Here is a 27863-nt window from a genome sequence, read left to right as displayed (position 1 = left end):
ATCTGCACTAAATCCTGTTGTTAATTACACATGTTTAATGGACAACAAATGCTTCTATGAATAATAATAATGATAATAATAATAATCTTTATTTAAACATGTTTTAGGATCTCATTTTCTTTATGTTGTACTAAATCAGGAAATAAAACTTTTTTCATGCTTTTTTGAATAATTTATTATAAATGAAATCTACACTAAATCCTGTTGTAAATTATACAGGTTTAATGGACAACAAATATTTGTCAGAATTATATAAAGTGGGGTCTCATTTTACTCATAGTATTGTTCTGAATCAGAAAATATAACTTTTTTCATTTTTCTTTGAAAAATTTACTTTTATAAAATTTATGATTTTACTGAATCTACACTAAATCCTGTTTTTAATCAGACAGTTTTAATTAATGTGACTGGTCATTTTTGTTTATATTTATTACACAACATTATCCAGTTTATCAGACAAGTTTTGATGTCAGTTGTATTATTCCAGGAGTATGGAGGACAGACAGCATTAATGTGGGCTGCCATGAATGGACGTGTGGAAGTATGTCGACTTCTCCTGGAGAACAGATGTAACAAAGATATCACAGATGTATGTTATCTACTAAATCTGATCACATTACTTTTAATCAACACAAAATCATGTTGTTAATCATGTTAATAAGACAGGTTTTATGAACAAATATTGTTAGTAATAATTATATAAAGTGGGGTCTCATTTTACTCATAGTATTGTTCTGAATCAGAAAATACTACTTTTTTTCATTTTTCTTTAAAAAAAATATTTTCTAAAAATTTATGATTCTACTACTGGATCTACACTAAATCCTGTTGTTAATTAGACAGTTTTAATGTATGTTATCTACGAAGTCTGATCACATTACTGTTAACCAACATAAAGTTGTTAATAAGACAGGTTTAATGGACAAATATTGTTTGTAATAATTACATAAAGTGGGGTCTCATTTTTCTTGTCTCCTCGTACTTAATCAGGAAATGTAACTATTTTTCATATATCTTTGAAAAAGTTTTTTTTTTTAAATTGATCATTATTCTGAACCATAATAATCAGACAGATTTTATTATTATATCAACAAATACTTGCTAGAATTATATAAAGTGAGATCTCATTTATCTCTGTGCATTTCACTGAATCAATTGATATAAATATTTTATGCATTTCTTGAAAAAAAATTGTTTTTGTTAACATGACATTTCTGATGGAAGTGCTAACATTACACAAAAAAAACATGTTGTTTATGTACAATACAATTACAAGTGTACCTGGTCTTTTTGTTCAGTTTTGACCACTGATTCATGTGATATACATTTTGTTTTTATTTATTACACAACATTATCCAGTTTATCAGACAAGTTTTATGTCAGTTGTAGGATATGTTGTATATTATTGACATTGAGAAAATATTGTCCATAATATTTACTTGTTATTTGGTATTATTATAGAGTGCTGGATGCACAGCTTTACATCGGGCAGCTTTTTGGGGACAACTAGAGACCACAAGATATCTTGTAGAACAAGCTAGTATCAGTCCCTTGGTCAAAACACATCAGGTAATATTTTACAGTATATGCTCAGTATTCAACTAGTAAATAATGCATCACTAAAATGATGTTTAAGATATTTTTGGTCAAATGGACTTTTTTCTCAAGGTTAAAGTTAGTCATATGTCATATGATCCTTAAAATTGAACTAAAAATATGAAAGTGTTTTATAGACTTAGATGGCTAAATTTTATTATAAAACACATGCACATAGATGATCATATAAAAGAAATCCAGTATTTGTTTTCAAAATCTTCAAAAATAAAATGATTTTGTTTATAGACCACTAATACATTTTGTGTGATTAGTTATACTAAAAGGGGATAATTTTATTATTCCATAATTTGTAAGCCAAAGTATATGAATATCTCAGCTTTAAGGAAAAGAAGCAATAATAATAACCTATACGTAATTGGTTAAAATAGTTTTTGATATCAAAAATAATAATTTGTATTGATTCAAAATTAGACCTCGCAATATCCTGAATATGGCACTTGTTGTCATTAAACAAAATGAAACAAACAAACTGTCAAAAGACCCATACACCAATCTGTTGTAGTGACAATGATAACAAAATTATTAGATCGTATCAAAATAGTCTTAAGCAATACATTAAATAAAGGCAACAGTAGTATACCGCTGTTAGAAATTCATAAATCGATAGAGAAAAAAATAAATCCGGGTCAAACTAAAACTCAGGGAAACGCATCGAATATAAGAGAACTACGATACAACAGAAACACAACAATAAAATGTAACACACACAGGAAACGAACTATAATATAACAATGGCCATTTCACTCACTTGGTACAGGGCATTTTAAAATAAAAATGGTGGGCATGCCAAACCTCCCGCTTTAATGGCGATGATAATTATAACAATAAACTGACAACATTACAAAACAGGACTACAATACAAATAAATTGGAGAAAATATAGGACAGAGAAACAAATGAATAATAGCCAACAAAAGGTACCAGGTTAAAAATTTAATACGCCAGACGTACAAGTTGATCATATATTTATAATTTAAAAGTTAAGGTATCCGACCCATAATTAGCAAATAAACAACATGCAAAATATTTTACTTTTTTATCAAGGAATGTAAGAGTTCTTACTATAAAAAAAAAATCCGCAAAATATTTTTGGTTAACAACAGATCTGGGTTTCAGTGCCCCCCCCCTTTTTTGTCCTCAAATGCCAAATGAGGGGTTTAAAAAGTATGTAATTTTAAAAAATCTATGTAGTATAATTTACTAATCTATCTTTCAAAATGAACCTTACATTAAACCTTTTCAAATAAAACGCAAAAAATAATTTGTTTTTTTGCTATTCTATTTTTAGCTCACCTGGCCCGAAGGGCCAAGTGAGCTTTTCCCATTACTTTGCGTCCGGCGTCCGGCGTCGTCCGGCGTCTTGTCGTCCGTCGTCCGTCGTCGTTGTTAACTTTTACAAAAATCTTCTCCTCTGAAACTACTTGGCCAAATTGAACCAAACTTGGCCACAATCATCATTGGGGTATCTAGTTTAAAAAATGTGTGGCGTGACCCGGTCAACCAACCAAGATGGCCGCCACGGCTAAAAATAGAACATAGGGGTAAAATGCAGTTTTTGGCTTATAACTCAAAAACCAAAGCATTTAGAGGAAATCTGACATGGGGTAAAAATGTTTATCAGGTCAAGATCTATCTGCCCTGAAATTTTCAGACGAATCAGACAATCCGTTGTTGGGTTGCTGCCCCTGAATTTGTAATTTTGAGGAAATTTTGCTGTTTTTATACGACCGCAAATTTTGAAAAAATTTTCGTCGTATATTGCTATCACGTTGGCGGCGTCGTCGTCGTCGTCGTCCGAATACTTTTAGTTTTCGCACTCTAACTTTAGTAAAAGTAAATAGAAATCTATGAAATTTCAACACAAGGTTTATGACCATAAAAGGAAGGCTGGTATTGATTTTGGGAGTTTTGGTCCCAACATTTTAGGAATTAGGGGCCAAAAAGGGCCCAAATAAGCATTTTCTTGGTTTTTGCACTATAACTTTAGTTTAAGTTAATAGAAATCTATGAAATTTTGACACAAGGTTTATGACCACAAAAGAAAGGTTGGGATTGATTTTGGGAGTTTTGGTTTCAACAGTTTAGGAATTAGTGGCCAAAAAAGGGCCCAAATAAGCATTATTCTTGGTTTTCGCACAATAACTTTAGTTAAAGTAAATAGAAATCAATGAAATTTAAACTCAATGTTTATGACCACAAAAGGAAGGTTGGTATTGATTTTGGGAGTTTCGGTCGCAACAGTTTAGGAATTAGGGGCCAAAAAGGGACCCAAATAAGCATTTTTCTTGGTTTTCGCACCATAGCGTTAGTATAAGTAAATAGAAATCTATGAAATTTAAACACAAGGTTTATGACTATAAAAGGAAGGTTGGTATTGATTTTGGGAGTTTGGGTCCCAACAGTTAAGGAAAAAGGGGCCCAAAGGGTCCAAAATTAAACTTTGTTTGATTTCATCAAAATTGAATAATTGGGGTTCTTTAATATGCCGAATCTAACTGTGTATGTAGATTCTTAATTTTTGGTCCCGTTTTCAAATTGGTCTACATTAAGGTCCAAAGGGTCCAAAATTAAACTTAGTTTGATTTTAACAAAAATTGAAACCTTGGGGTTCTTTGATATGCTGAATCTAAAAATGTACTTAGATTTTTGATTATTGGCCCAGTTTTCAAGTTGGCCCAAATTGAGGTCCAAAATTAAACATTGTTTGATTTCATCAAAAATTGAATAAATGGGGTTCTTTGATATGCCAAATCTAACTGTGTATGTAGATTCTTAATTTTTGGTCCAGTTTTAAAATTGGTCTAAATTAAAGTGCAAAGGGTCCAAAATTAAACTAAGTTTGATTTTAACAAAAATTAAATTCTTGGGCCTCTTTGATATGCTGAATCTAAACATGTACTTAGATTTTTGATTATGGGCCCAGTTTTCAAGTTGGTCCAAATCAGGATCTAAAATTATTATATTAAGTATTGTGCAATAGCAAGTCTTTTCAATTGCACAGTATTGTGCAATGGCAAGAAATATCTAATTTCACAATATTGTGAAATAGCAAATTTTTTTTTAATTAAGAGTTATCTTTCTTTGTCCAGTATAGTAAGCAAGAAATATCTGCAAGAATTTTGTCTATCTTTCTTTGTCCAGAATCAACTTAAATCTTTGTTATATACAATATACAATGTATATTCACTTTTTACTACCAACTGATAAATTTAAATAATCTTTACCATTCAGTGATAACAAGCAGTTTTTTTTTACATCTTAATATTTTATGATGTATTTAAATGAGTAGTAATTGTTGCAAACTCCATTAGAATATTTTAATTGAAATTAGTTTTGGAATAAGGGAAAGGGGGATGTGAATAAAAAATTGGGTTCAATTTTTCTCATTTGAAATTTCATAAATAAAAAGAAAATTTCTTCAAACATTTTTTTGAGAGGATTAATATTCAACAGCATAGTGAATTGCTCTAAGAGAAAACAAAAATTTTAAGTTCATTTGAATACATTCATTCTGTGTCAGAAACCTATGCTGTGTCAGCTATTTAATCACAATCCAAATTTAGAGAGGAATACAGCTTGAATGTTGTGTCCATACTTGCCCCAACCTTTCAGGGTTCAACCTCTGCGGTCGTATAAAGCTACGCCCTGCGGAGTATCTGGTTGGTTATTATCTTGAATATTATTATAGATAGAGATAAACTGTAAACAGCAATTATGTTCAGCAAAGTAAGATTTACAAATAAGTCAACAAGACCGAAATGGTCAGTTGACCCCTTTAGGAGTTATTGCCCTTTATAGTCAATTTTTTACCATTTTTCGTAAATCTTAGTTATCTTTTACAAAAATCTTCTCCTCTGAAACTACTTGGCCAAATTAATCCAATCTTGGCCACAATCATCTTTGGGGTATTTAGTTTAAAAAATGTGTGGCGTGACTGGGTCAACCAACCAAGATGGCCGCCACGGCTAAAAATAGAACATAGGGGTAAAATGCAATTTTTGGCTTTTAACCCAAAAACCAAAGCATTTAGTGGAAATCTGACATGGGGTAAAAATGTTTATCAGGTCAAGATCTATCTGCCCTGAAATTTTCAGACAAATCGGACAACCCGTTGTTGGGTTGTTGCCCCTGAATTAGTAATTTTGAGGAAATTTTGCTGTTTTTGGTTATTATCTTGAATATTATTATAGATAGAGATAAACTGTAAACAGCAATTATGTTCAGCAAAGTAAGATTTACAAATAAGTCAACATGACCGAAATGGTCAGTTGACCCCTTTAGGAGTTATTGCCCTTTATAGTCAATTTTTAACCATTTTTCGTAAATCTTAGTTATCTTTTACAAAAATCTTCTCCCCTGAAACTACTTGGCCAAATAAATCCAAACTTGGCCACAATCATCTTTTGGGTATCTAGTTTAAAAAATGTGTGGCGTGACCCGGTCAACCAACCAAGATGGCCGCCACGGCTAAAAATAGAATATGGGGGTAAAATGCAGTTTTTGGCTTATAACTAAAAAAACAAAGCAATTAGAGCAAATCTGAAAATGGTCAATTGACCCACTAAGGAGTAATTGTCCTTTATAGTCAATTTTTAACAATTTTCATAAAATTTGTAAATTTTTATTAACATTTTCCACTGAAACTACTGGGCCAAGTTCATTATAGATAGAGATAATTCTAAGCAGCAAGACTGTTTAGTAAAGTAAGATTTACAAACACATCACCATCACCAAAACACAATTTTGTCATGAATCCATCTGCTTCCTTTGTTTAATATTCACATAGACCAAGGTGAGCGACACAGGCTCTTTAGAGCCTCTAGTTAGAATTATGTTATTGTTACTAATAATAGAAAAAGGAGAAAAGTCTAAAATTTGTCAATCTTATATCTTTACCAGTTCAAAAATAATTATATTAGCTGAGCATTCAAAATTGACACTTAAATTAACTTCAGATATTGTTCCAGCCTAAAAAAAAAATTTAGAAACTTTTACCGTACCGATTTAGAGAAATTTTGATTTATAGTGTCAAGGTCATAGTTTCCAAATGGAGACTGGATTTAAGAGTTCTACTGTTTTTTGGAATTATTCATGTAAATCTTTATCAAAAGTCACCATACTTCACATTAACTAATAATTGGAATAAATTCTGATGTTTATGGTATGTAAAGTTCAAAAGGTCAAAGGTCAAGGTCATTTTTTTGTGGAAAAATAAGTCAATAATCACTGTTTTTGCTAAATTTTAAAAAGTATATCAACCTATTGGTGCCATAATCTTTATTATCTTTGTTAATAATGACCATTTGATGATATTCTAAACATCAAGGATTGATTTCAACCTTAAGGGGTCAACAGGCCAAAGGTCAAGTAATTTTAGGACTATAAATTAGACAATTCTCTCCGTTTCCGACAGTGACCTCCTTTTTTTGTTAAATTTTCAAAAAGTAAACTTACCTTCAAGTACTTTAACCTTGTATTACATTTGTTAATTATGATAATTTTATGATATGCAGCAGATAAAGGATTACCTTCAATCTTGAGGTCAAAAGGTCAAGGGTCAAGGTAATTTTAGGACTATAAATTAGACAATTCACTCCGTTTGCTAATTTTTTTCAAGAGTAGGTAATTGAAACATGTCAAAAGTAGGATGATTTAAAAGTATAGTACTTAGTATACATATTTATTTTATCACATTTTTTATGGCCCTTTGACCCTTTGACCTAAGGGTTGAAGCCTGTCCATCTATTGAATGAATATCGTCGGATAGAACCTATTGGTAAAACATTTATTTTAGTAACATGGTAAAAATACATGCATGGATATATTTCATGTTTGTATATGTATGTAAAAAATGAATATTGTGTTTAGTAGTCTTTTGTTTATGGTTTTTGAAGAATGTAATCATAGACAATATTTCTGGTTTTGCTACATATTTCTGATTTTTGTCAAATGTGTAACACCAGACATCACATAAACAGCATCAGGCTTTATTGAATGCAGAGGATGCCTATTCTTTGATTTCATACCAGCATTAACTAGAGCTCACTAAAGGATACCCATCATTCATTTCCAATATTAAACTCAGATAGGTCAATTATCTCCCTTGAAATATTTTTGATCCGGTTTATACTTCTTCATGCACAAAGTAAAAAATAGATATCTTCTGTAATGAAATTCAATAAACTCAATCCCATTTCAATATTTATTTGCACATTATCATGATTTTTCAAAAGAAAGTATAACATAGTCATGATGGTTCAGAAGATACAATCAATTTTAAGACTTTTATCATGAAATATGTCAGTAAAGGAAATTCTAATTGAATACAGATAAATCTTCAGTTTAGAAAAATAAAGAAAGAAAGCTTACAAGAGAGGACCAACTGAAATGTCATACCTTATGTTGAATTTAAAAAAGAATAATATTAATACAGTTAAAACAAAACCTTCAATAAGCATTCAAAGGATCAATGTATAATTTGAGATCAAGGTGAGATAGATACATGTAGGCTGGACAATCATTTCATACAAGAAATTTGGTTTAGAAAAAAAAACGCATCACGAAAACTGATCTTTTACTAATGAACCACACAATGAGATCAAGACAGACCAATATGTCACTATCACTAATATTATCTTAGAAATTATCCAAACTTTAAATACAATACAATACAATACGCTTTATTTTCCGAAACACTCTGTCACATTGACATGTGAAACAAGAGGTAAATACATACATTTACTAAATACAGAAGATTAACAAGGACAACTTATTTCTGAAAATCAGGTCAAGATAAGAATACACTTGCCAAATGGACATACACACTTTTGCCACACTTGTTACATACAACAAATATGGTTCACATTGAACAATGAACCATGAAAATAAAGTCAAGGTCAGATGACATCTGCTAGACAGATATATACACCTTACAAACTATATGTAACCAAATTAAATATAGTTTACCTAATAAGCTATTACAAACTAGTAATTGAAAAAAAAACACGAAAAAATTAACATTGATCAATAAAACATGAAAATGGGATCAATCCTGTAAAACACCAAATATTGCATGTTGTATCTGATATATGGACTTGATCATTAATAATTAAATAAGTTAACTTATCCATGGAATTTGGTCAATGTCAAATAACAACTATTTTTTAGACATGAGGAACTTGCAATGGATGTTCATACCAAATCCTATCAAAAGATATCCTATAATTCATTTAGATATAAGAGAGAATTAACATTACACAACTTTTTTTCAAATTGTCACTAGTCCAGAAAAATGAGTTGAAACTTTCCATAAAATACAGCATTTACAATCTTTTTAGCAAAAATAATTGATATTTTGTCTTGATTGTCACATTATTCCCAAAATGGCATAACATTATTTTGACTTCACTTTTTCATAAAGATATGTCACTTGAAAAAATTGAACTACATGTATAACATCAATTTTGTGTTTAAAAGTATATAAGTTAGTCACTTGATGTGTCTGCAAAAAGCTGAGACAGCTTCTGAACAAATGAGCATACAAGTTTTTTGTCACTAGAAACTCTTGGTTTACCAATACTGTTTTTGGCAGATAAAACTTTTGAAAGTCCATCCTCGCCTTCACGTTTCCAGATAAGTTTCAAGTGGTCAAAATTTAAACCAGATCCTGAAATATTTTCTGCAGTGGTCATTTTCACCACACCCTGACCAATTAAAAAATGCAGGCTGGGTAAATTCTTAAGCTTATTCATATTAAAGTTTTCTTGGAGCAAATGATCACCAGGTGGGAATGTATGCTTTAAGAGGTCAGCTGAAGAAAAAAGTAAAATCACAAAAATACTGAACTCAGAGGAAAATCAATTTGGAAAGTCCATAATCACCTGGCAAAATCAAAAAACAAAAAAACAAAACGCATCAAAAACGAATGGACAAGAACTGTCATATTCCTGACTTGGTACAGGCATTTTCAAATGTAGAAAATGGTGGATTAAACCTGGTTCTATAGCGCTAACCCTCTCACTTTAATAACAGTCTCATCAAATTCCGTTACATTTACATGATGCGTTAAATAAACAGTCACAATCAATAAAATAGTCAAAATATGGGAACATCAGTCATCATCGTATAACAATTTAACAGGACACAACAACATCTACTATCTACGAACACATGGATTGATTTGAGTGTCTGACGTCAGAAAAATTATATATGTCACATAAATTTGTCGTTCAATGTGCATACAATAGTTATCCAAAGTACCTGGATTATAAACAATTTTAAATTTTACATAGGCAATGAGCGCAGACAGGGTTAAAAAATCAAAAGTATGTAAGAATAAATTACAGAAATCAAACTAGTCCAAAAGTTATACATAGAATTTATGAGAATCCAAAACTTTTAAAAGGAACAATTTAACAGGACACAAAAATCTATCCACGAACACATGGATCTACTTGAGTGTCCGACGTCAGAAAAATTATATACGTCACATAAATTTGTCGTTCAATGTGCATACAAACAATTTTAAAATTTACATAGGCAATGTACGCATACAGGGTTAAAAAATCAAAAGTATGTAAGAATAAATTACAGAAATAGACCGAGATTCAAACTAGTCCAAAAATTATACATAGAATATATGAGAATCCAAAACTTTTTAAAGGGAACAATTTAACAGGACACAATAACATCTACTGTCTAAGAACACATGGATTGATTTGAGTGAAGAAACCTGTGCTGCTTTTAATATTTCATTTAACATTGACACATCATCCAGTGCATTATGTGCATTATAATGTTTATTGCAAACATGTTCTGCCAAGTAAGGTTGAGAATATTTTGGAAGTTTTGGAATCTTGGATTTCATAACAGCAATACTGTCAATACAGGCAACACAGCTTTCCAAGTACAGGTTGAATAATTTATATTTGACAGCTGCATTTGACAAAATACAAAAGTCAAACTTTTTTCCATTATGGGCAATAAGAACAGCATTATTGAATTTCTGCAGCCATAAGAAAAAATTACTGAGCGCTTCAAATATACGTAATGCAGCAACAACTTTGCCATTTAGTCTCAGGTTCGTCCCATCCCACACAATTCCTGTTATTTCTTCAGCTCCTGATGACATTGGAGCTTTTGGTACTACATAACAGGAAAACTGGCTGCCAGTTTCATGTTCTACGGCAGCTATCTGAGTTATATGAGGAATAACATTTTGCCTAACTGTAAGAAAAAAAAAGAAAATTCATTTTACTTCGAAATTTAGCATGATCAAGAAGAAAAATCATTGAAGTATATTGAAGCAGAATTTTGAGACTGTCGGACATTAAGAAAGTAATCGTGATTTGATATTGTTATCTTGTGTGCGCTTTTCCAACATTCTGTATTTTATAAGTTCCAAATGTGTTTATGTGTTACAACACTTAAACAGATGTTCTTTAATAGCTAACTATGCGGTATGGGCTTTGCTCATTGTTGAAGGACATACACATAGTTGTTAATTTCAGTGCCATTTGGCCTCTTGTGAGAAGTTGTCTCATTGGCATTCATGCCACATTTCTTTTTGTCGAGCCTTAGACTTTAGTCGAAAAAGTGAGACTAAGCGATCCTACATTCTGTCGTCAGCGGCGGCGTCAACAACTATTCACTCTGTGGTTAAAGTTTTTGAAATTTTAATAACTTTCTTAAACTGTACTGGATTTCTACCAAACTTTGACAGAAGCTTGTTTATGATCATAAGATAGTATCCAGTAGTAAATTTGGTAAAAATAAAATTCCATTTTTTCCGTATTTTACTATAAATGGACTTAGTTTTTTTTCTGCAGGGAAACACAACATTCACTCTGTGGTTAAAGTTTTTAGAATTTTAATAACTTTCTCAAACTATCCTGGGTTTGTACCAAACTTGGACAGAAGCTTGTTTATGATCATAAGATAATATCCAGAAGTAAATTTTGTAAAAATAAAATTCCATTTTTTCCGTATTTTACTTATAAATGGACTTAGTTTTTTTCTGCGGGGAAACATAACATTCACTCTGTGGTTAAAGTTTTTAGAATTTTAATAACTTTCTTAATCTATCCTGGGTTTGTACCAAATTTGGACAGAAGCTTGTTTATGATCATTAGATAGTATCCAGAAGTAAATTTTGTAAATAAATAAATCCATTTTTTTCCATATTTTACTTTTAAATGGACTTAGTTTTTCTGAGGGGAACCATAACATTCAATCTGTGGTTAAAGTTTTTAAAATTTAAATAACTTTCTTAAACTATCCTGGGTTTGTACCAAACTTAGACAGAAGCTTATTTATGATCATAAGATTGTATCCAGAAGTAAAGTTTGTAAAAAGACAGTTTTTTCTGTAATTTACCTTTAAATGGACTTAGATTTTCTTACAATCATAAAATAGTAACAAGAGGAATATTTTTATGGATTTTTTTCCTCGTTGTTGTTGAGCCAGCGATTTACAGAAAAAATAGGCGAGACACTGGGTTCTGCGGAACCCTTACAAATTTTTTATATTAGGGATTTAAAAAAATGATATTTAAAAGCTCTAGATTTATAGAAGTAATCGATATTCAAATATATGTTCAAACATAATTTATTTATGTCAGCTAACATACTCAAATCAGTTGTTTCTAAGTCCATTATAATGAAGGCTGTAGTAGTGTTTATAAGTCCCTCAACTTTTGAAAATGTTGGCTTTGGTGTGGCATTTGGTTTCTGGTGGATATCTGCATCTTGATCTCCAAGGCTAATTTCTACAACAAGCAAATTATATAAACAAACATGTACATGTAATTAGTATCAAAAGTTTGATAATGGGTCATTTTCTAATAAAATTCTAAATTTCAATTGGTCATTTTCATCTGGAATGTGAAAAATGGTGCATGGTTTCAACTAATCTCAATCAATGTACACTTTTTGTATGAGGTGAAGTGTACAGAAATACATTTCATACTTATTTCAGAACTGAATGCCTTTTTTTATAATTTATTATTGTAGACCCATTCACACCTTTCAATAAAATTTGATAAGCTTGAACAGTTCATGAGTAATTGGTCATAAATTAGGTCTCTAGTTATCTCATTTGAACTGTTCTACATTTCTTGTTTCTTGGTCTTTTATAGCTGACTTTGCATTAAAGGCCAAAGGGTGACCTAGAATTATTTATTTCTGTGTCATTTGGTCTCTTGTGGAGAGTTGTTGCATTTGCAATCATACCACAACTTCCTTTTTATAATAACACAAACCTGAGTCATAGGTTGCTCCTTCAGATGCTTCACATGCTCCTTTAGATGTCATTCTTTCCGCCTTGAGCTGAAGGCGTCTTAGCTTTTTATACGACCGCAAATTTTGAAAAAATTTTCGTCGTATATTGCTATCACGTTGACGTTCGTCTGCGTCGTCGTTGTCGTCGTCGTCGTCCGAATACTTTTAGTTTTCGCACTCTAACTTAAGTAAAAGTGAATAGAAATCTATGAAATTTTAACACAAGGTTTATGACCATAAAAGGAAGGCTGGTATTGATTTTGGGAGTTTTGGTCCCAATATTTTAGGAATTAGGGGCCAAAAAGGGCTTAAATAAGCATTTTCTTGGTTTTCGCACTTTAACTTTAGTTTAAGTTAATAGAAATCTATGAAATTTTGACACAAGGTTTATGACCACAAAAGAAAGATTGGGATTGATTTTGGGAGTTTTGGTTTCAACAGTTTAGGAATTAGGGGCCAAAAAAGGGCCCAAATAAGCATTATTCTTGGTTTTCGCACAATAACTTTAGTTAAAGTAAATAGAAATCAATGAAATTTAAACACAATGTTTATGACCACAAAAGGAAGGTTGGTATTGATTTTGGGAGTTTCGGTCGCAACAGTTTAGGAATTAGGGGCCAACAAGGGACCCAAATAAGCATTTTTCTTGGTTTTCGCACCATATAGCGTTAGTATAAGTAAATAGAAATCTATGAAATTTAAACACAAGGTTTATGACTATAAAAGGAAGGTTGGTATTGATTTTGGGAGTTTGGGTCCCAACAGTTAAGGAAAAAGGGGCCCAAAGGGTCCAAAATTAAACTTTGTTTGATTTCATCAAAATTGAATAATTTGGGTTCTTTAATATGCCGAATCTAACTGTGTATGTAGATTCTTAATTTTTGGTCCCGTTTTCAAATTGGTCTACATTAAGGTCCAAAGGGTCCAAAATTAAACTTAGTTTGATTTTAACAAAAATTGAAACCTCGGGGTTCTTTGATATGCTGAATCTAAAAATGTACTTAGATTTTTGATTATTGGACCAGTATTCAAGTTGGCCCAAATCGAGGTCCAAAATTAAACATTGTTTGATTTCATCAAAAATTGAATAATTGGGGTTCTTTGATATGCCAAATCTAACTGTGTATGTAGATTCTTAATTTTTGGTCCAGTTTTAAAATTGGTCTAAATTAAAGTGCAAAGGGTCCAAAATTAAACTAAGTTTGATTTTAACAAAAATCAAATTCTTGGGCCTCTTTGATATGCTGAATCTAAACATGTACTTAGATTTTTATTTATGGGCCCAGTTTTCAAGTTGGTCCAAATCAGGATCTAAAATTATTATATTAAGTATTGTGCAATAGCAAGTCTTTTCAATTGCACAGTATTGTGCAATGGCAAGAAATATCTAATTTCACAATATTGTGAAATAGCAATTTTTTTTTTAATTAAGAGTTATCTTTCTTTGTCCAGTAAAGTAAGCAAGAAATATCTGCAAGAATTTTTTTTAATTGGAGTTATCTTTCTTTGTCCAGAATCAACTTAAATCTTTGTTATATACAATATACAATGTATATTCACTTTTTACTACCAACTGATAAATTTAAATAATCTTTACCATTCAGTGATAACAAGCAGTTTTTTTACATCTTAATATTTTATGATGTATTTAAATGAGTAGTAATTGTTGCAAACTCCATTAGAATATTTTAATTGAAATTAGTTTTGGAATAAGGGAAAGGGGGATGTGATTAAAAAATTGAGTTCAATTTTTCTCATTTGAAATTTCATAAATAAAAAGAAAATTTCTTCAAACATTTTTTTGAGAGGATTAATATTCAACAGCATAGTGAATTGCTCTAAGAGAGAACAAAAATTTTAAGTTCATTTGAATACATTCATTCTGTGTCAGAAACCTATGCTGTGTCAACTATTTAATCACAATCCAAATTTAGAGCGGAATCCAGCTTGAATGTTGTGTCCATACTTGCCCCAACTGTTCAGGGTTCAACCTCTGCGGTCGTATAAAGCTACGCCCTGCGGAGCATCTGGTTATCTAGTTGTGTTGCTTTCTGTTGACGACATTCTCTTTCCATATCTTTCTTTAAGTTGTATGGTACACTAGTGTAACTGCCTGGAGACAGGCCATGTTCTTTAAAAGTCTGAAAAATTAACCAGGTAAATAATGACATAAAAATGTGTTATAACATGTATATGCATTATCAGTATGTATATAATATATGTTATTGTAAAAAACCAAGCCAGCAAGCAATTTTAAAGAGATGCATCTCTTTTAATCCTGATATAAAGAGCTGTTGTGTTAAAGATTTTTTTTCAAACAGTCCAGTTAACATTATATTATTATGTTCATCAAAAGTTAAAAATTTATAGTTTTTTCCAATTGTAATCCTAAACTCCCAGGTTCAATTAATTATTACAACTTGGTGCATTTTTAGCATCACTTTGCGTCCGGCGTCCGGCGTCCGGCGTCCGGCGTCTGGCGTCCGGCGTCGTCCGGCGTTAGCTTTTACAAAAATCTTCTCCTCTGAAACTACTGGGCCAAATCAAACCAAACTTGGCCACAATCATCATTGGGGTATCTAGTTTAAAAAATGTGTGGCGTGACCCGGTCAACCAACCAAGATGGCCGCCACGGCTAAAAATAGAACATAGGGGTAAAATGCATTTTTTGGCTTATAACTCAAAAACCAAAGCATTAAGAGCAAATCTGACACGGGGGTAAAAATGTTTATCAGGTCAAGATCTATCTGCCCTGAAATTTTCAGATGAATCGGTCAATCGGTTGTTGGGTTGCTGCCCCTGAATTGGTAATTTTGAGGAAATTTGCTGTTTTTGGTTATTATCTTGAATATTATTATAGATAGAGATAAACTGTAAACAGCAATAATGTTCAGCAAAGTAAGATCTACAAAAAAGTCAACATGACCAAAATGGTCAGTTGACCCGTTTAGGAGTAATTGCCCTTTATAGTAAATTTTTAACCATTTTTCGTAAATTAAAGTAATCTTTTACAAAAATCTTTTCTCTGAAACTACTGGGCCAAATCAAACCAAACTTGGCCACAATCATCATTAGGGTATCTAGTTAAAAAAATGTGTGGCGTGACCCAGTCAACCAACCAAGATGGCCGCCACGGCATAAAATAGAACATGGGGGTAAAATTCAGTTTTTGGCTTATAACTCAAAAATCAAAGCATTTAGAGCAAATCTGACATGGGGTAAAAAATGTTTATCAGGTCAAGATCTATCTGCCCTGAAATTTTCAGATGAATCGGTCAATCGGTTGTTGGGTTGCTGCCCCTGAATTGGTAATTTTAAGGAAATTTTGCTGTTTTTGGTTATTATCTTGAATATTATTATAGATAGAGATAAACTGTAAACAGGAATAATGTTCAGCAAAGTAAGATTTACAAATAAGTCAAAATAACCGAAATGGTCAGTTGACCCCTTTAGGAGTTATTGCCCTTTATAGTCAATTTTTAACCATTTTTCGTAAATTAAAGTAATCTTTTACAAAAATCTTCTCCTCTGAAACTACTGGGCCAAATTAATCCAAACTTGACCACAATAATTTTTGGGGTATCTTGTTTAAATAATGTGTGGCGTGACCTGATCAACCAACCAAGATGGCCGCCACGGCTAAAAATAGAACATAGGGGTAAAATGCAGTTATTGGCTTATAACTCAAAAACCAAAGCATTTTGAGGAAATCTGACAGGGGTAAAAATGTTTATCAGGTCAAGATCTATCTGCCCTGAAACTTTCAGTTGTATCAGTCAACCCGATGTTGGGTTGCTGCCCCTGAATTGGTAATTTTGAGGAAATTTTGCTGTTTTTGGTTATTATCTTGAATATTATTATAGATAGAGATAAACTATAAACAGCAATAATGTTCAGCAAAGTAAGATCTACAAATAAGTCAACATGACCAAAATAGTCAGTTGACTCGTTTAGGAGTTATTGCCCTTTATAGTCAATTTTTAACCATTTTTCGTAAATTAAAGTAATCTTTTACAAAAATCTTCTCCTCTGAAACTACTGGGCCAAATTAATCCAAACTTGGCCACAATAATTTTTGGGGTATCTTGTTTAAATAATGTGTGGCGTGACCTGATCAACCAACCAAGATGGCCGCCACGGCTAAAAATAGAACATAGGGGTAAAATGCAGTTATTGGCTTATAACTCAAAAACCAAAGCATTTTGAGGAAATCTGACAGAGGTAAAAATGTTTATCAGGTCAAGATCTATCTGCCCTGAAATTTTCAGTTGTATCAGTCAACCCGTTGTTGGGTTGCTGCCCCTGAATTGGTAATTTTGAGGAAATTTTGCTGTTTTTGGCTATTATCTTGAATATTATTATAGATAAAGATAAACTGTAAACATCAATAATGTTCAGCAAAGTAAGATCTACAAATAAGTCAACATGACCAAAATAGTCAGTTGACTCGTTTAGGAGTTATTGCCCTTTATAGTCAATTTTTAACCATTTTTCGTAAATTAAAGTAATCTTTTACAAAAATCTTCTCCTCTGAAACTACTGGGCAAAATTAATCCAAACTTGACCACAATAATTTTTGGGGTATCTTGTTTAAATAATGTTTGGCGTGACCTAATCAACCAACCAAGATGGCCGCCACAGCTAAAAATAGAACATAGGGGTAAAATGCAGTTATTGGCTTATAACTCAAAAACCAAAGTATTTAGAGCAAATCTAACATGGGGTAATATTGTTGATCAGGTCAAGATCTATCTGCCCTGAAATTTTCAGATGAATCAGATAACCCGTTGTTGGGTTGCTGCCCCTGAATTGGTAAATTTAAGGAAATTTTGCTGTTTTTGGTTATTATCTTGAATATTATTATAGATAGAGATAAACTGTAAACAGGAATAATGTTCAGCAAAGTAAGATTTACAAATAAGTCAACATAACCAGGAGTTATTGCCCTTCATAGTCAATTTTTAACCATTTTTCATAAATGTAAGTAATCTTTTACAAAAATCTCCACTGAAACTACTAGGCCACAATCATCTTTGGGGTATCTAGTTTGAAAAATGTGTCCGATGATCTGGCCATTCAACCAAGATGGACACCATGGCTAAAAATAGAACATAGGGTAAAATGCAGTTTTTGGCTTATATTAACTATGAAAGCAAAGCATTAAGAGCAAATCTGACAAGAAGTTAAATTGTTAATCAAGTCAATATCTATCTGCCCTGAATTTTTCAGATGAATTGGACAACTGGTTGTTGGGTTGCTGCCCTCCAATTGGAAATTTTTAAAGGAATTTTGCCGTTTTTGGTTATTTTGAATACTATTATAGATAGCGATAAACTGTAAATCTACAAATAAGTCAACATGACCTAAATGGTCAATTGACCGCTCTTAAGGAGTTATTGCCCTTTATAGTCAATTTTTTAACAATTTTCATTAATTTGGTAAATTTATGTAAATTTTTACCAAATATAGTTCTCTGTTACTAACGGGCAAAGTTCATTATAGATATAATTGTAAGAAGCAAAATCGTTCAGTAAAGTAAGAACTTCAAACACATCACCATCACCAAAATACAATTTTGTCATGAATCCGTTTGTGTCCTTTGTTTAATATGCACATAGACCAAGGTGAGCGACACAGGCTCTTTAGAGCCTCTAGTTCAATAAGTAAAATAGTTCACTTTATAAAAATATATTCCATTTTTCAATTGTCTTTTTTTTATATATGTATCAAATGTTCCAAAATGGAAAAAACATTTTAAACAATTCATGCATAGGAACAAACACACAAAATAAGAAATAATGTATCCATAGGACTTTGTTGCCTCAGCCTTGAAATAACAAAAATACTCCAGTTCGAAATCTTCTTTGTCTCTGTCAAAGCCCTTTATGAACATAAATGAATAATCATGCACATTAAGTAACTAAACAAAACAAGATAAAACTTTTTTGTCACGAATCATTAACCTCAGATAAGTAGCTTAGTCCTTCATTTATGCAAGCAGCTGTGGCTTTTAATCTGTAATCTAGACTTTCACTTTCACCATAATGTAAGTGCTTTGGAGCCTGAAGTGTTGCTGCTCTATGGGCGGCTTCACAAGCTTGGCTTGATCCAAGATCTGAATAAACAGTGGCATTTCCAACTATTAGCTCAAACAAACTAATTAACTTTTCACATAGGGCAGGGTTTTTCAAAGGAGCTTTATAAGGCAAACTTCTGTGAAGATACTTCACTCCTGGCTTCCGTTTGTATCCACAAAACCTAGCCTCACACTTACTGTGGTCTCCAAACTGGTGTGGGATAAATGCAGCTAAGTTCCTTTGAAGAGCTTCTGGCTGGCCTTGGTTTTTAGCAAATATATACTTAATTGTTTTAGATAAATGTTTAACAACATGTTTCAGATCTTTCTGGTTTTTTTGGAGGTCATAAAGTTTTTTTACAATATTTTTGACTGAATGGTTCTTGTCAAGTTTTTTCTTTATATTCACACCAAGCTCTGATCTTATCCTTGCCATCAAAGTGTTGTCCCCGTCACCCTCAATAGTCTTGATTGGAGTTCCTTGTTCCATCATCTCTCTGACTGCCTCAAGGCCTGCTTGGCTCTCCATCAACCTTGCTGATCCTCTATGGTTCCAGACACATCTATGAGGTTTAGGTTTCCTGCCTGGCCTGTTTCTCCTCCACCATTTGCAAGTTGCACAGGTTCTGTGTTTAACAACTGTCTTACAAACTTTATTTCCATACTTACGTTTAGTCATCAAAAAAGTATGACCTGCATATTCAAGGAACAAGGAAATGTTATAAGCATTTGTACTTGTACGGAAACAAATGTTAGTGTAAGTCTTTATTGACTAAATACAAAATGTTTTAGATAATGAAGAGTTAAAAATGCTGCACAATCTAAGCCTGCTAAATTGCCTTGTATATCTTGAATAATAAAATTACCCTTAATTGGGTTATCTCCCCTCGCAAGCCTCCAACCCACAAATCTTTGCTTTATTTGCAACTTACCATTGACATCAGGATGTAGTCTTATATACTAAATAATATAGATGAAGTTGAACTTACTTTAATGAATTTTACTTAGTCCATGCCAATAATTTTGTCAAAAATAAACTAACCTAACAAAATTTAAACTAGATCTATAACCCATCAAGATTAATTTCCATACCAATCATTTGGGGATGAACAGAGGTTTAAGTAGTTACCTGTTAAACTATCAAATCCTCTTTTCTGCCACCCATGATCTGCACACACTGTCATTCCAAATGGATTTCTGTTAAGTATTTCAACACTGTAAATAGAACAAATGTTTTGATATCTTTGGTTCTGCATTAAAACAAAAGACTTAAAAGAGAAGATAACTATAGCACTAAGCCTTCAAACTAGTTTATCACTGCCACATTCTGTATACATGTGCCAGTTCAAAGTCAAGAACCATTAATTCAGTAGTTGAATTTTGTTGCTATATATATATATCATGCTTGATTTTCAGTATTTATTTAGTACATTATTAGACAGTTAGTTTTCTCCTTTTAAATGTTTAATATAAGTCATATCAAGACCTTTTGTAGCCAAGTATGCGGTATTGTTTTTTTTGCATTTTTGAAGGACATGTGGTGACTTATAGTGATTATTATAGTGATTCATTTCTACCTAATATTTTGTGTCTTGTGTAGAATTGTCTCATTGGCAATCATACCACATCTCCTTATTTTCAAATTGGCTCTGTACCATTGCAAGCATTAAATCATTTTATCCAACTTTATAGATTAAAATTTCAAACTCTATCCTGAACTTAATAAATAATGAACAAAAAGGAAAAAAAGTAGACTGAAGATTTGGTAGTAGCTGTCAGCTTTTTAAACAGGGTAGATAACTCTCTAATACTTGTAAATACATTGTATATATGTGCTAATGCTTCAAATCTATCTTTTTCAAGACAAAATATAATAAAATAATTTACATATACATGTATCTTAAAAAAATGTTCTATTTATTACCTTTTCCCATCTGTGTTTGTCTGTTTATTCCTAATAGGTATCATAGGTTCTCCAGAATCAATAGCAAGGTTAGCATCTCTGAAATCAAAGAAATTATTTGTATTCATTTATACCTTGATATACAAATGTAAATAAAATTTGTTTATAAATTGTATCTATATAAGTTGAAAACAGTCTGATAAATGGATGCTTAACACATAGTTCATAGTTTATGAGTTTTTTATTTTGAATTGTTTTACATTGTCAATTTGAGGACTTTTATAGCTGACTATGTGGTTTTGCTCATTATTGAAGGCTGTCAGGTTACCAATAGTTGATATTATTTTGGTCTCCTATGCTTCATCTTCTTTTTTATATATATTCACCTGGTTTTAGACTGTGACACTGCTATTACATCTATCATTTCAGGATAAGTACGTGTATTTTCAGATAACTCTTCATGACTAGTGCTGTGAAGCAGAAAAAAATATTATATAATATGTGCATGTTTCCAATAATTTTGGGTACAAAATTGTTTTATTCCATTCATTTATCAAATACAACACAACAAAATTGCTATCAATCTGAACCAAAAACAAAGCCTGTGTGCAACATGCACAATATACTTTACATCATGTTTTAATCATTTCCTGCACCATAGCATGTTTTAATCATTTCCTGCACCATAGATGTACATCTACTTTAAAATTATTTTTTTGAAGAATGAGAAAATAAGGTTCATCAATACATCATTTTCCATAACAGTACCCTTGGTTTAATATATACTGGAAGTTTCAAGTAATGCCTCTCACTAAACAAAGTTCGGATTGGTAATGAATAATGATCAATAATACAGAATTTAAAAAAGAAATTTGGCATTTGGGAATGATTAAAAAAAAATATCATTCATTGCAACTTACCTAATCAATTGTGTGTTTTGTACATTTGGAGGGACCAATGTTACATCTTCTACAAGGTTTGAATCTCTGAAAAATAAAATATAAATTCTGTTTATACAAAAATGTACTTTTTCATTGTAAAAGCACATCTTTATCTGTACAATGTACATGTATGTACACATGTATATAATAAAAAATATCTTACCAAATACAATGAAGTGAAAAATTTTCTCAATTAAAAAAAAAAGGTTGAAATTCTTTATAGAAATACATTATTTCAACTACATGTACATGTATCTAACATTTTGTAGCTATTAATAAGCTGCAAATCAAGAATCACAACCCAACCTTAATATTAACTGACTAATTTTTATGTATTTATAAATCCAAACCTCATTTCAGCTGAAAAAGCTTCTCGCCCTCTTCTTTCCATACTCATGTTGGCAAAGTCTTCAATCATGTCTCCTGCTCTTCTCTCCATGACTTTCAGGTTTTTGTGGGAAATGGATGGCAAGTTGAGTGTAGTGAGAACATTGTTCACCCTCTGTGGACCTCCTAAAGAATCTATCATGGCTAAAAAAGTTAAGAATGTATTAAATCGTTGTATTTGAAAAGTTAATCTTATACAGTAATGGACTCACCAAGCTGTGTCTGTATCTGTCGGGCGCCCTGCTCGAACTCCATGTGCAATAAGAATAACTATTCCCGCCACTTGCGGGTCTCACTAAAAACCAAAGTCCGGAACTTCCTAATACACGGAACTTAACAAACTCCCCTTCTTTCTTTTGAAGGAACTAACTGTTCAATAATGTTGTCAATTAAAAGTAGATGTTCAATTCCTTTGAACTCATTTATATAATCCGGAAAGTCTATGTACACTATTTACAAATCAGGCTTTGGAAAGTTATTCATCCAAACACCTGTTCCCCAAGACACCATCTTGAAGTGCCCTGAGCAGGTTATGGCATGAAGCTCCTTTTTTAGTCAAGCAATCCGCAAGTTGATGTTTTGTTTCAATCCATTTGACCGATACTATTTGGTGCATTTGGAAATTTTCAGCTGAAGTTTTGGTCTCATAACTGGAGATTTTTTATCGACCCTTTTTTCGTCGTGCGCAATTTTTTTTTGTGTGTGTTGAAACTGCATATCATCTTTTTTTTGTTAAAAGAACAATGGTTCTATACCTTTAAACACCTGTCTAGCCATTTTTACTTGATAATAATAGAAGATAAGTGGTTTTTATTTTTTTATTCATCATATATATTAAGATATGTTATAACAAGTTATAATAACAAAACAATATAAAATTTCAAACAATAGTCACTATGTTGAATGTTCCTTATAATGTTTATACTAAAGCACTAAATTGGAAAAAAAACTAGATTAAGCAATAGTTCAAGCAAACTTGTTTAAATGTCATAAGAGATCATAATTTAAATAATCATAGCACAGTTTTTACATTTACAAGAGCACTAATCATTGTTCAAACACAATTTAAGAAAGAGACTGTTTGTATAAGGCACAAGCTGACTTTGCTGCTTTAACAAGTTCTGGTTCTGGTTTATACTGATGACAGTCTGTTGGGTTGTTTATCTTTACACTAAGTAGACTGTGGATGGTCTTATCAGCTAGGTTGTCTCTTGGGTCAGACTGGATCTTCTTAAGCATGGAAAAAGTTCTTTCTGTGTCAGCATTGGAGTGTGGCAGGGCTAGAACAACTTTGCTGAGTGCAAACAGGTGATGAAACTGTTGCTTACCACTTGGTAGCTTCAGGTTGCCAATAGAGGTCCAGAACTGGTTGAGTGAAGGCTTGTCTTGATCAAATGCTGGTAGGTCAGACAGAGGAGTAAGAATATACTCAGCAGCTTCATCTTCTAGTTGACTGGTCTTTTGATGGGTGTAGGTGAGGAATCTATCAGACAAGCTGACAACTGAAAAAAATAAAAAAATAATAAGTACAAAGTTTAAAAAGTTAAATGATCAATCATAACTCAAACAATAAATGTTGTGCTATGTTATATTATATCTTCTCTTTAAGCCATAGGCATGCAGTTTAGTATCAACGACATATTCCCCACAATTTTATGTTTGTAACAAGCACTCAGTTTTATCAAAAAACTCACCTTCATCTGGAGATAACTTGTCTTTGCTGAGTGGATTCAGAAAGCTGATGCATCTGAGAACCTTGTCTTGGAATGGGAACTTCTTTATCATGGTTTCAGTCATGGTGCAATAGAACTCCCTGACTGTACTGAAATAGAAATAAAACATTTATTAAAATGTACAAAACTTGATAATCAACTTAAGCAAGTATACTCTGTGTAAATTGAAATGGAAACTAATGAACAACTACTTCTGATGGGATTATTTTCTCTTCCTTTCATCTATTGTATGTATTCTCTATGGACTATCTCATGAACATATACCCTAGATTATTTTTTTAGTTAACACATAATAAACATACCTGAAAAAGTTGCTGACTGTCTGTGGTGCTAGGTCATCATTGTCACTTAGGAACTCTCTAACTTTCATACCAACTGCAATTCTGGTTTTGTCATGTTGGTTGTCTTTACACCTGAAGTCTACCTTTGTGATGTCTGACTGTGCTGTAATGGTCCTAGTAGTGACAAATTTAACCATCATCTTGCGAAGAAGTCTCACCATTTCTGTGTGTAAGTAACCAATCATGGACTCACCAGCCTACAAATTAAAATATTTATTAATATCAATTGATGAAACATTCACAATTTGTACCGACTAAGAATAGTTAATATATATTCAAATATTGTTTAGACAGTATATATAGTTGTCTCATTGGCAATCATACCACATCTTCTTTTTTATACTTAAAATTTACATATTAGCATAATAAAATACCTGAAACATCACGTTGAAGTCATTCAGGATAGGCATGACAAACTCTAGGAAGGCAACCCAAGTCAAACTGAACTGCTAATATTAGCTGTTTTTTAGCTGTTATTTACCAGTTTTTCATATTTTTAGCAGTTCTTTAGCTGTTCTAAGCATTCAATCTAATAGCAGTTTGAAAAACTGCCACATTTTACCATTTCTTAGCATTCGGCTTAGCATTCGTCTTAGCATTCAGCTTAGCATTCGTCTTAGCATTCATCTTAGCATTCCTCTTAGCAGTCGGGACAACAGTTATGACAGCAGTTCGATAGCAGTTGACCTATTAATTCTTTGTTATAAAAATGCTTGGATCTGGCTATGTTTTCAGCTTGAAGTTAAACATTTATTTGAAGATAATTTGATCATTTTCAAATGTGCATTTTGGCTCCATGTTGTGTGGAAATACTTGCTAGTGAAAAAGTGTATTTTTGTCAATATAAGCTTAATTTTGGATGAATTGAATACTTTTACACACCTGCAGTACAGTAAGTTGAAAGTTATAGTTAATGCTTGTGTATATTCTTAATTCTGACATAACTTTGAAGGGGGAAACAGAAATCATACAGAAAGCCCAAAAAGGGGGATTGTTGTTTATTTAAATAGAATACATGTATCTGATGTTGACAGGATTGTAATAGAATGTTAGCATATATATATATATATACTTACAGCTCAAGATGTTATTTGAAAAGAAAAATATGAATATTATTTTAATTTATTATTTTGTTAAAAAAAACAATCTTATCATATTCAAGAGTTGAAAAAGGGGGAGGTAAACCAGTAGACTGTGAATAGCTGATTGGTTAAAATTGTCCAAACAATCCATTTAATGAAATTAATTTATAATATATAATTTTACTTTAGTTTGTTTCAGAAAAAAGAAACATAATATATATTACATGTATTACTACATGTATCAAGAATTTATTTGTTTAAAATTCCAAAAGAGAAAGAGGATATAACTGTTGTCTTTTGGTCCATATTTAATAGAATAAAAACAGTACATTTGGCATGTTTGGTTACAAAATAATGATAAATGCAATAACTTCTAATTTGAAAATCACTTAGTCAAGGTAGTAATTAGCCTCTTAGCAGTAATATCTCTTCAATAAGTTGCTTTTTGAAAAGTCTTGATAATTAAAGTGCTTTTTTAATTGTTCCTATATCATTACGGCCACTAACATAATTAATAAGGGGTCTAAGACCAGCTAAAGTAAGTGCTTCTCACATTTTTGTTTACATTCCCTTAAAATTAAGTCTGTTATTAGATTGGATAGTTACTGCTCTAATTACAAATATAAGTTTAAGTACAACTTTTTGAAATTTCACAAAGACTAACAGTAAAATATTAGAATTTTAATAATTTTGGCTTTCATATCTTGTACACTGTATATTGATTACGGGTATTCATGTGTCACCTTTTTGTATTGCAACTTTTGGCAGATCTGATAGCATTCCACAGTAGATATTAGCAGTTTATAAAACCATATTAGGATGTGTAACTTAGCAGTTGCCATGAATATTCATTATTGACAGCTGTTATTATAGCAGTTCTCATGAATATTCATTATTTGATAGCTGTTATTATAGCAGTTCTCATGAATATTCAGATCTCATTTAAATTTTTCGTTAAAAATAACTGCCAAAGAACTGTGAAGGCTAAATAAACTGCTAAGAAACAGCTATGGAATGCTATTGGAATGCCTTTATGCAAATTAATCATTGCCTTATATTTGGTAACTGTGAATGCTAATAAACTGCCAAATAACTGCTGTCAAGTGGGAACTGTGAATGCTAATAAACTGCTAAATAACTGCAGTTCACTTTGACTTGGGAAAGTACAGCCACGTCTGGTCACTGGTGAAGTGCTGCATACATCTGTTGATACGACCTGGCTTCTCACATTCTGCATGGCTCTGAAAGTAACTCTTCAAAGCTGGCCACTGCTGTAGGGTACGCTGAACACACCTCTCTAAAGACAACCACCTGGTACTGCAGTGCTTGATGATCTTCATTGGGTCAGTCTCTGTGAACTCTTGGAACTGCTTGTAATTCTCTCGTCTGGTCGAACTGAAAAAATAAAATTCAAAAATAAAGAAATTTGAATACCATTGTGTCAGTTTAATATTTGATTAAATTAAATTATTACATTTGTCTAATACAAACTGGCAATCATGTCACATTCTTTAATTTGAAATACTATTTTTCATTTTTAAAACTAGCCCACAAGTATATAAAAGTAATTTATTTTGAATATTTTTTTATTTAAACATTTATAGAGATAATAACTACAATGTGATACCTATGATGGAAATGGTAGTAGATGTCCACTAAGAAGTCGTCAACTGGCAATGGCAGGGTCTTGATGGCCTTCTGTGCACAGAGGTTGGCTAAGTGGCAAACACACCCTACGTTGAACACACTTGGTGACATCTGCTGAATACGGGTCAGGACACTGTTGTTCTTGCCTATCATCACATTGCAGTTGTCAGATGAGAATCCAATGCAGTTGGCCCAAGGAATGTCTCTATCACCTTTCTTGAGCTTGGCTTTTTCCTCTGGTTTCGGGATCTCGCTTATAAGTCGGTACCCCTCTCTGGATTCTGAATTTTACTCCCAAACTTCTAACTTATAAGCGTGTACCTACGGTAATTTACGTATTTCCTTATCTATACAATGTCAGTGTTAACACTAAAAACTATGCAATCTGTAAAATAACAATATACAGTTATAGGAGAGTATGGATAGGATATACAGAATAGAAAATCTTGAATGATAGAAAAAAACTTCAGGAATAGAGAGAATTGGGCAAAAGGATAATGAATAGAAAAATGGGGTGCAAAAATATGAAGAATGAAGAAAAATGGGGCGTTAAAATATATAAAAAAAACTTGGGAATAATTTGTCCAAAAAATAAAGAAAAAATAGTTAAAAAAAATAATCCTACAACCCTCATCTAGACATAAAGATGCATTAACAGATTTAAAAAAAAACATGTGAAAAAATACAAAGACTAAATGCTGACAGATTGAAATTATTTCATATGCTTTTAAAAAGTTAAAAGCCTTCTTAAAGGCTACAGAAAAAATTATAAAAATATTCAGAATGTTGTTCATGAGTTATATTTTATAATTGAAAATAATATGGTTAGCACCTGTAAAAACAAAATAAGACAACACTCAG

General features: G+C 31.8%; 3 protein-coding genes and 1 long non-coding RNA gene across 4 annotated transcripts; all 4 read right to left on the bottom strand.

Annotated features, from left to right (window-relative positions):
• Positions 1 to 14935: 14935 nt before the first annotated feature.
• On the bottom strand, positions 14936 to 20973 carry LOC134702433 (uncharacterized). Its single transcript, XR_010104409.1, has 3 exons — positions 20893 to 20973; positions 20098 to 20183; positions 14936 to 15033 (listed from the first exon to the last, which is right to left on the bottom strand). It is a non-coding gene; the product is annotated as an uncharacterized LOC134702433 (long non-coding RNA).
• Positions 20974 to 21253: 280 nt separating this feature from the next.
• On the bottom strand, positions 21254 to 22976 carry LOC134702432 (uncharacterized). The gene is made up of 4 exons (XM_063563337.1): positions 22955 to 22976; positions 22163 to 22343; positions 21792 to 21857; positions 21254 to 21341 (listed from the first exon to the last, which is right to left on the bottom strand). The coding sequence occupies exons 1-4, from the start codon at positions 22974 to 22976 to the stop codon at positions 21254 to 21256; spliced, it is 357 nt and encodes a 118-aa protein (XP_063419407.1).
• Positions 22977 to 23076: 100 nt separating this feature from the next.
• Positions 23077 to 24693, bottom strand: LOC134702434 (uncharacterized). The gene is made up of 4 exons (XM_063563338.1): positions 24648 to 24693; positions 24235 to 24470; positions 23894 to 24021; positions 23077 to 23701 (listed from the first exon to the last, which is right to left on the bottom strand). The coding sequence occupies exons 1-4, from the start codon at positions 24681 to 24683 to the stop codon at positions 23265 to 23267; spliced, it is 837 nt and encodes a 278-aa protein (XP_063419408.1). The 5' UTR covers positions 24684 to 24693; the 3' UTR covers positions 23077 to 23264.
• Positions 24694 to 26500: 1807 nt separating this feature from the next.
• Positions 26501 to 27207, bottom strand: LOC134702431 (uncharacterized). Its single transcript, XM_063563336.1, has 2 exons — positions 26983 to 27207; positions 26501 to 26750 (listed from the first exon to the last, which is right to left on the bottom strand). The coding sequence occupies exons 1-2, from the start codon at positions 27153 to 27155 to the stop codon at positions 26501 to 26503; spliced, it is 423 nt and encodes a 140-aa protein (XP_063419406.1). The 5' UTR covers positions 27156 to 27207.
• Between the last annotated feature and the right edge of the window lie 656 nt (positions 27208 to 27863).

The sequence above is a fragment of the Mytilus trossulus genome, unplaced genomic scaffold (assembly GCF_036588685.1).
Source record: "Mytilus trossulus isolate FHL-02 unplaced genomic scaffold, PNRI_Mtr1.1.1.hap1 h1tg000460l__unscaffolded, whole genome shotgun sequence".
In the NCBI taxonomy this organism is placed as follows: domain Eukaryota; kingdom Metazoa; phylum Mollusca; class Bivalvia; order Mytilida; family Mytilidae; genus Mytilus; species Mytilus trossulus.
The sequence above is the reverse complement of the archived record's forward strand: the minus strand, read 5'-3'. Positions and strand labels throughout refer to the sequence as shown.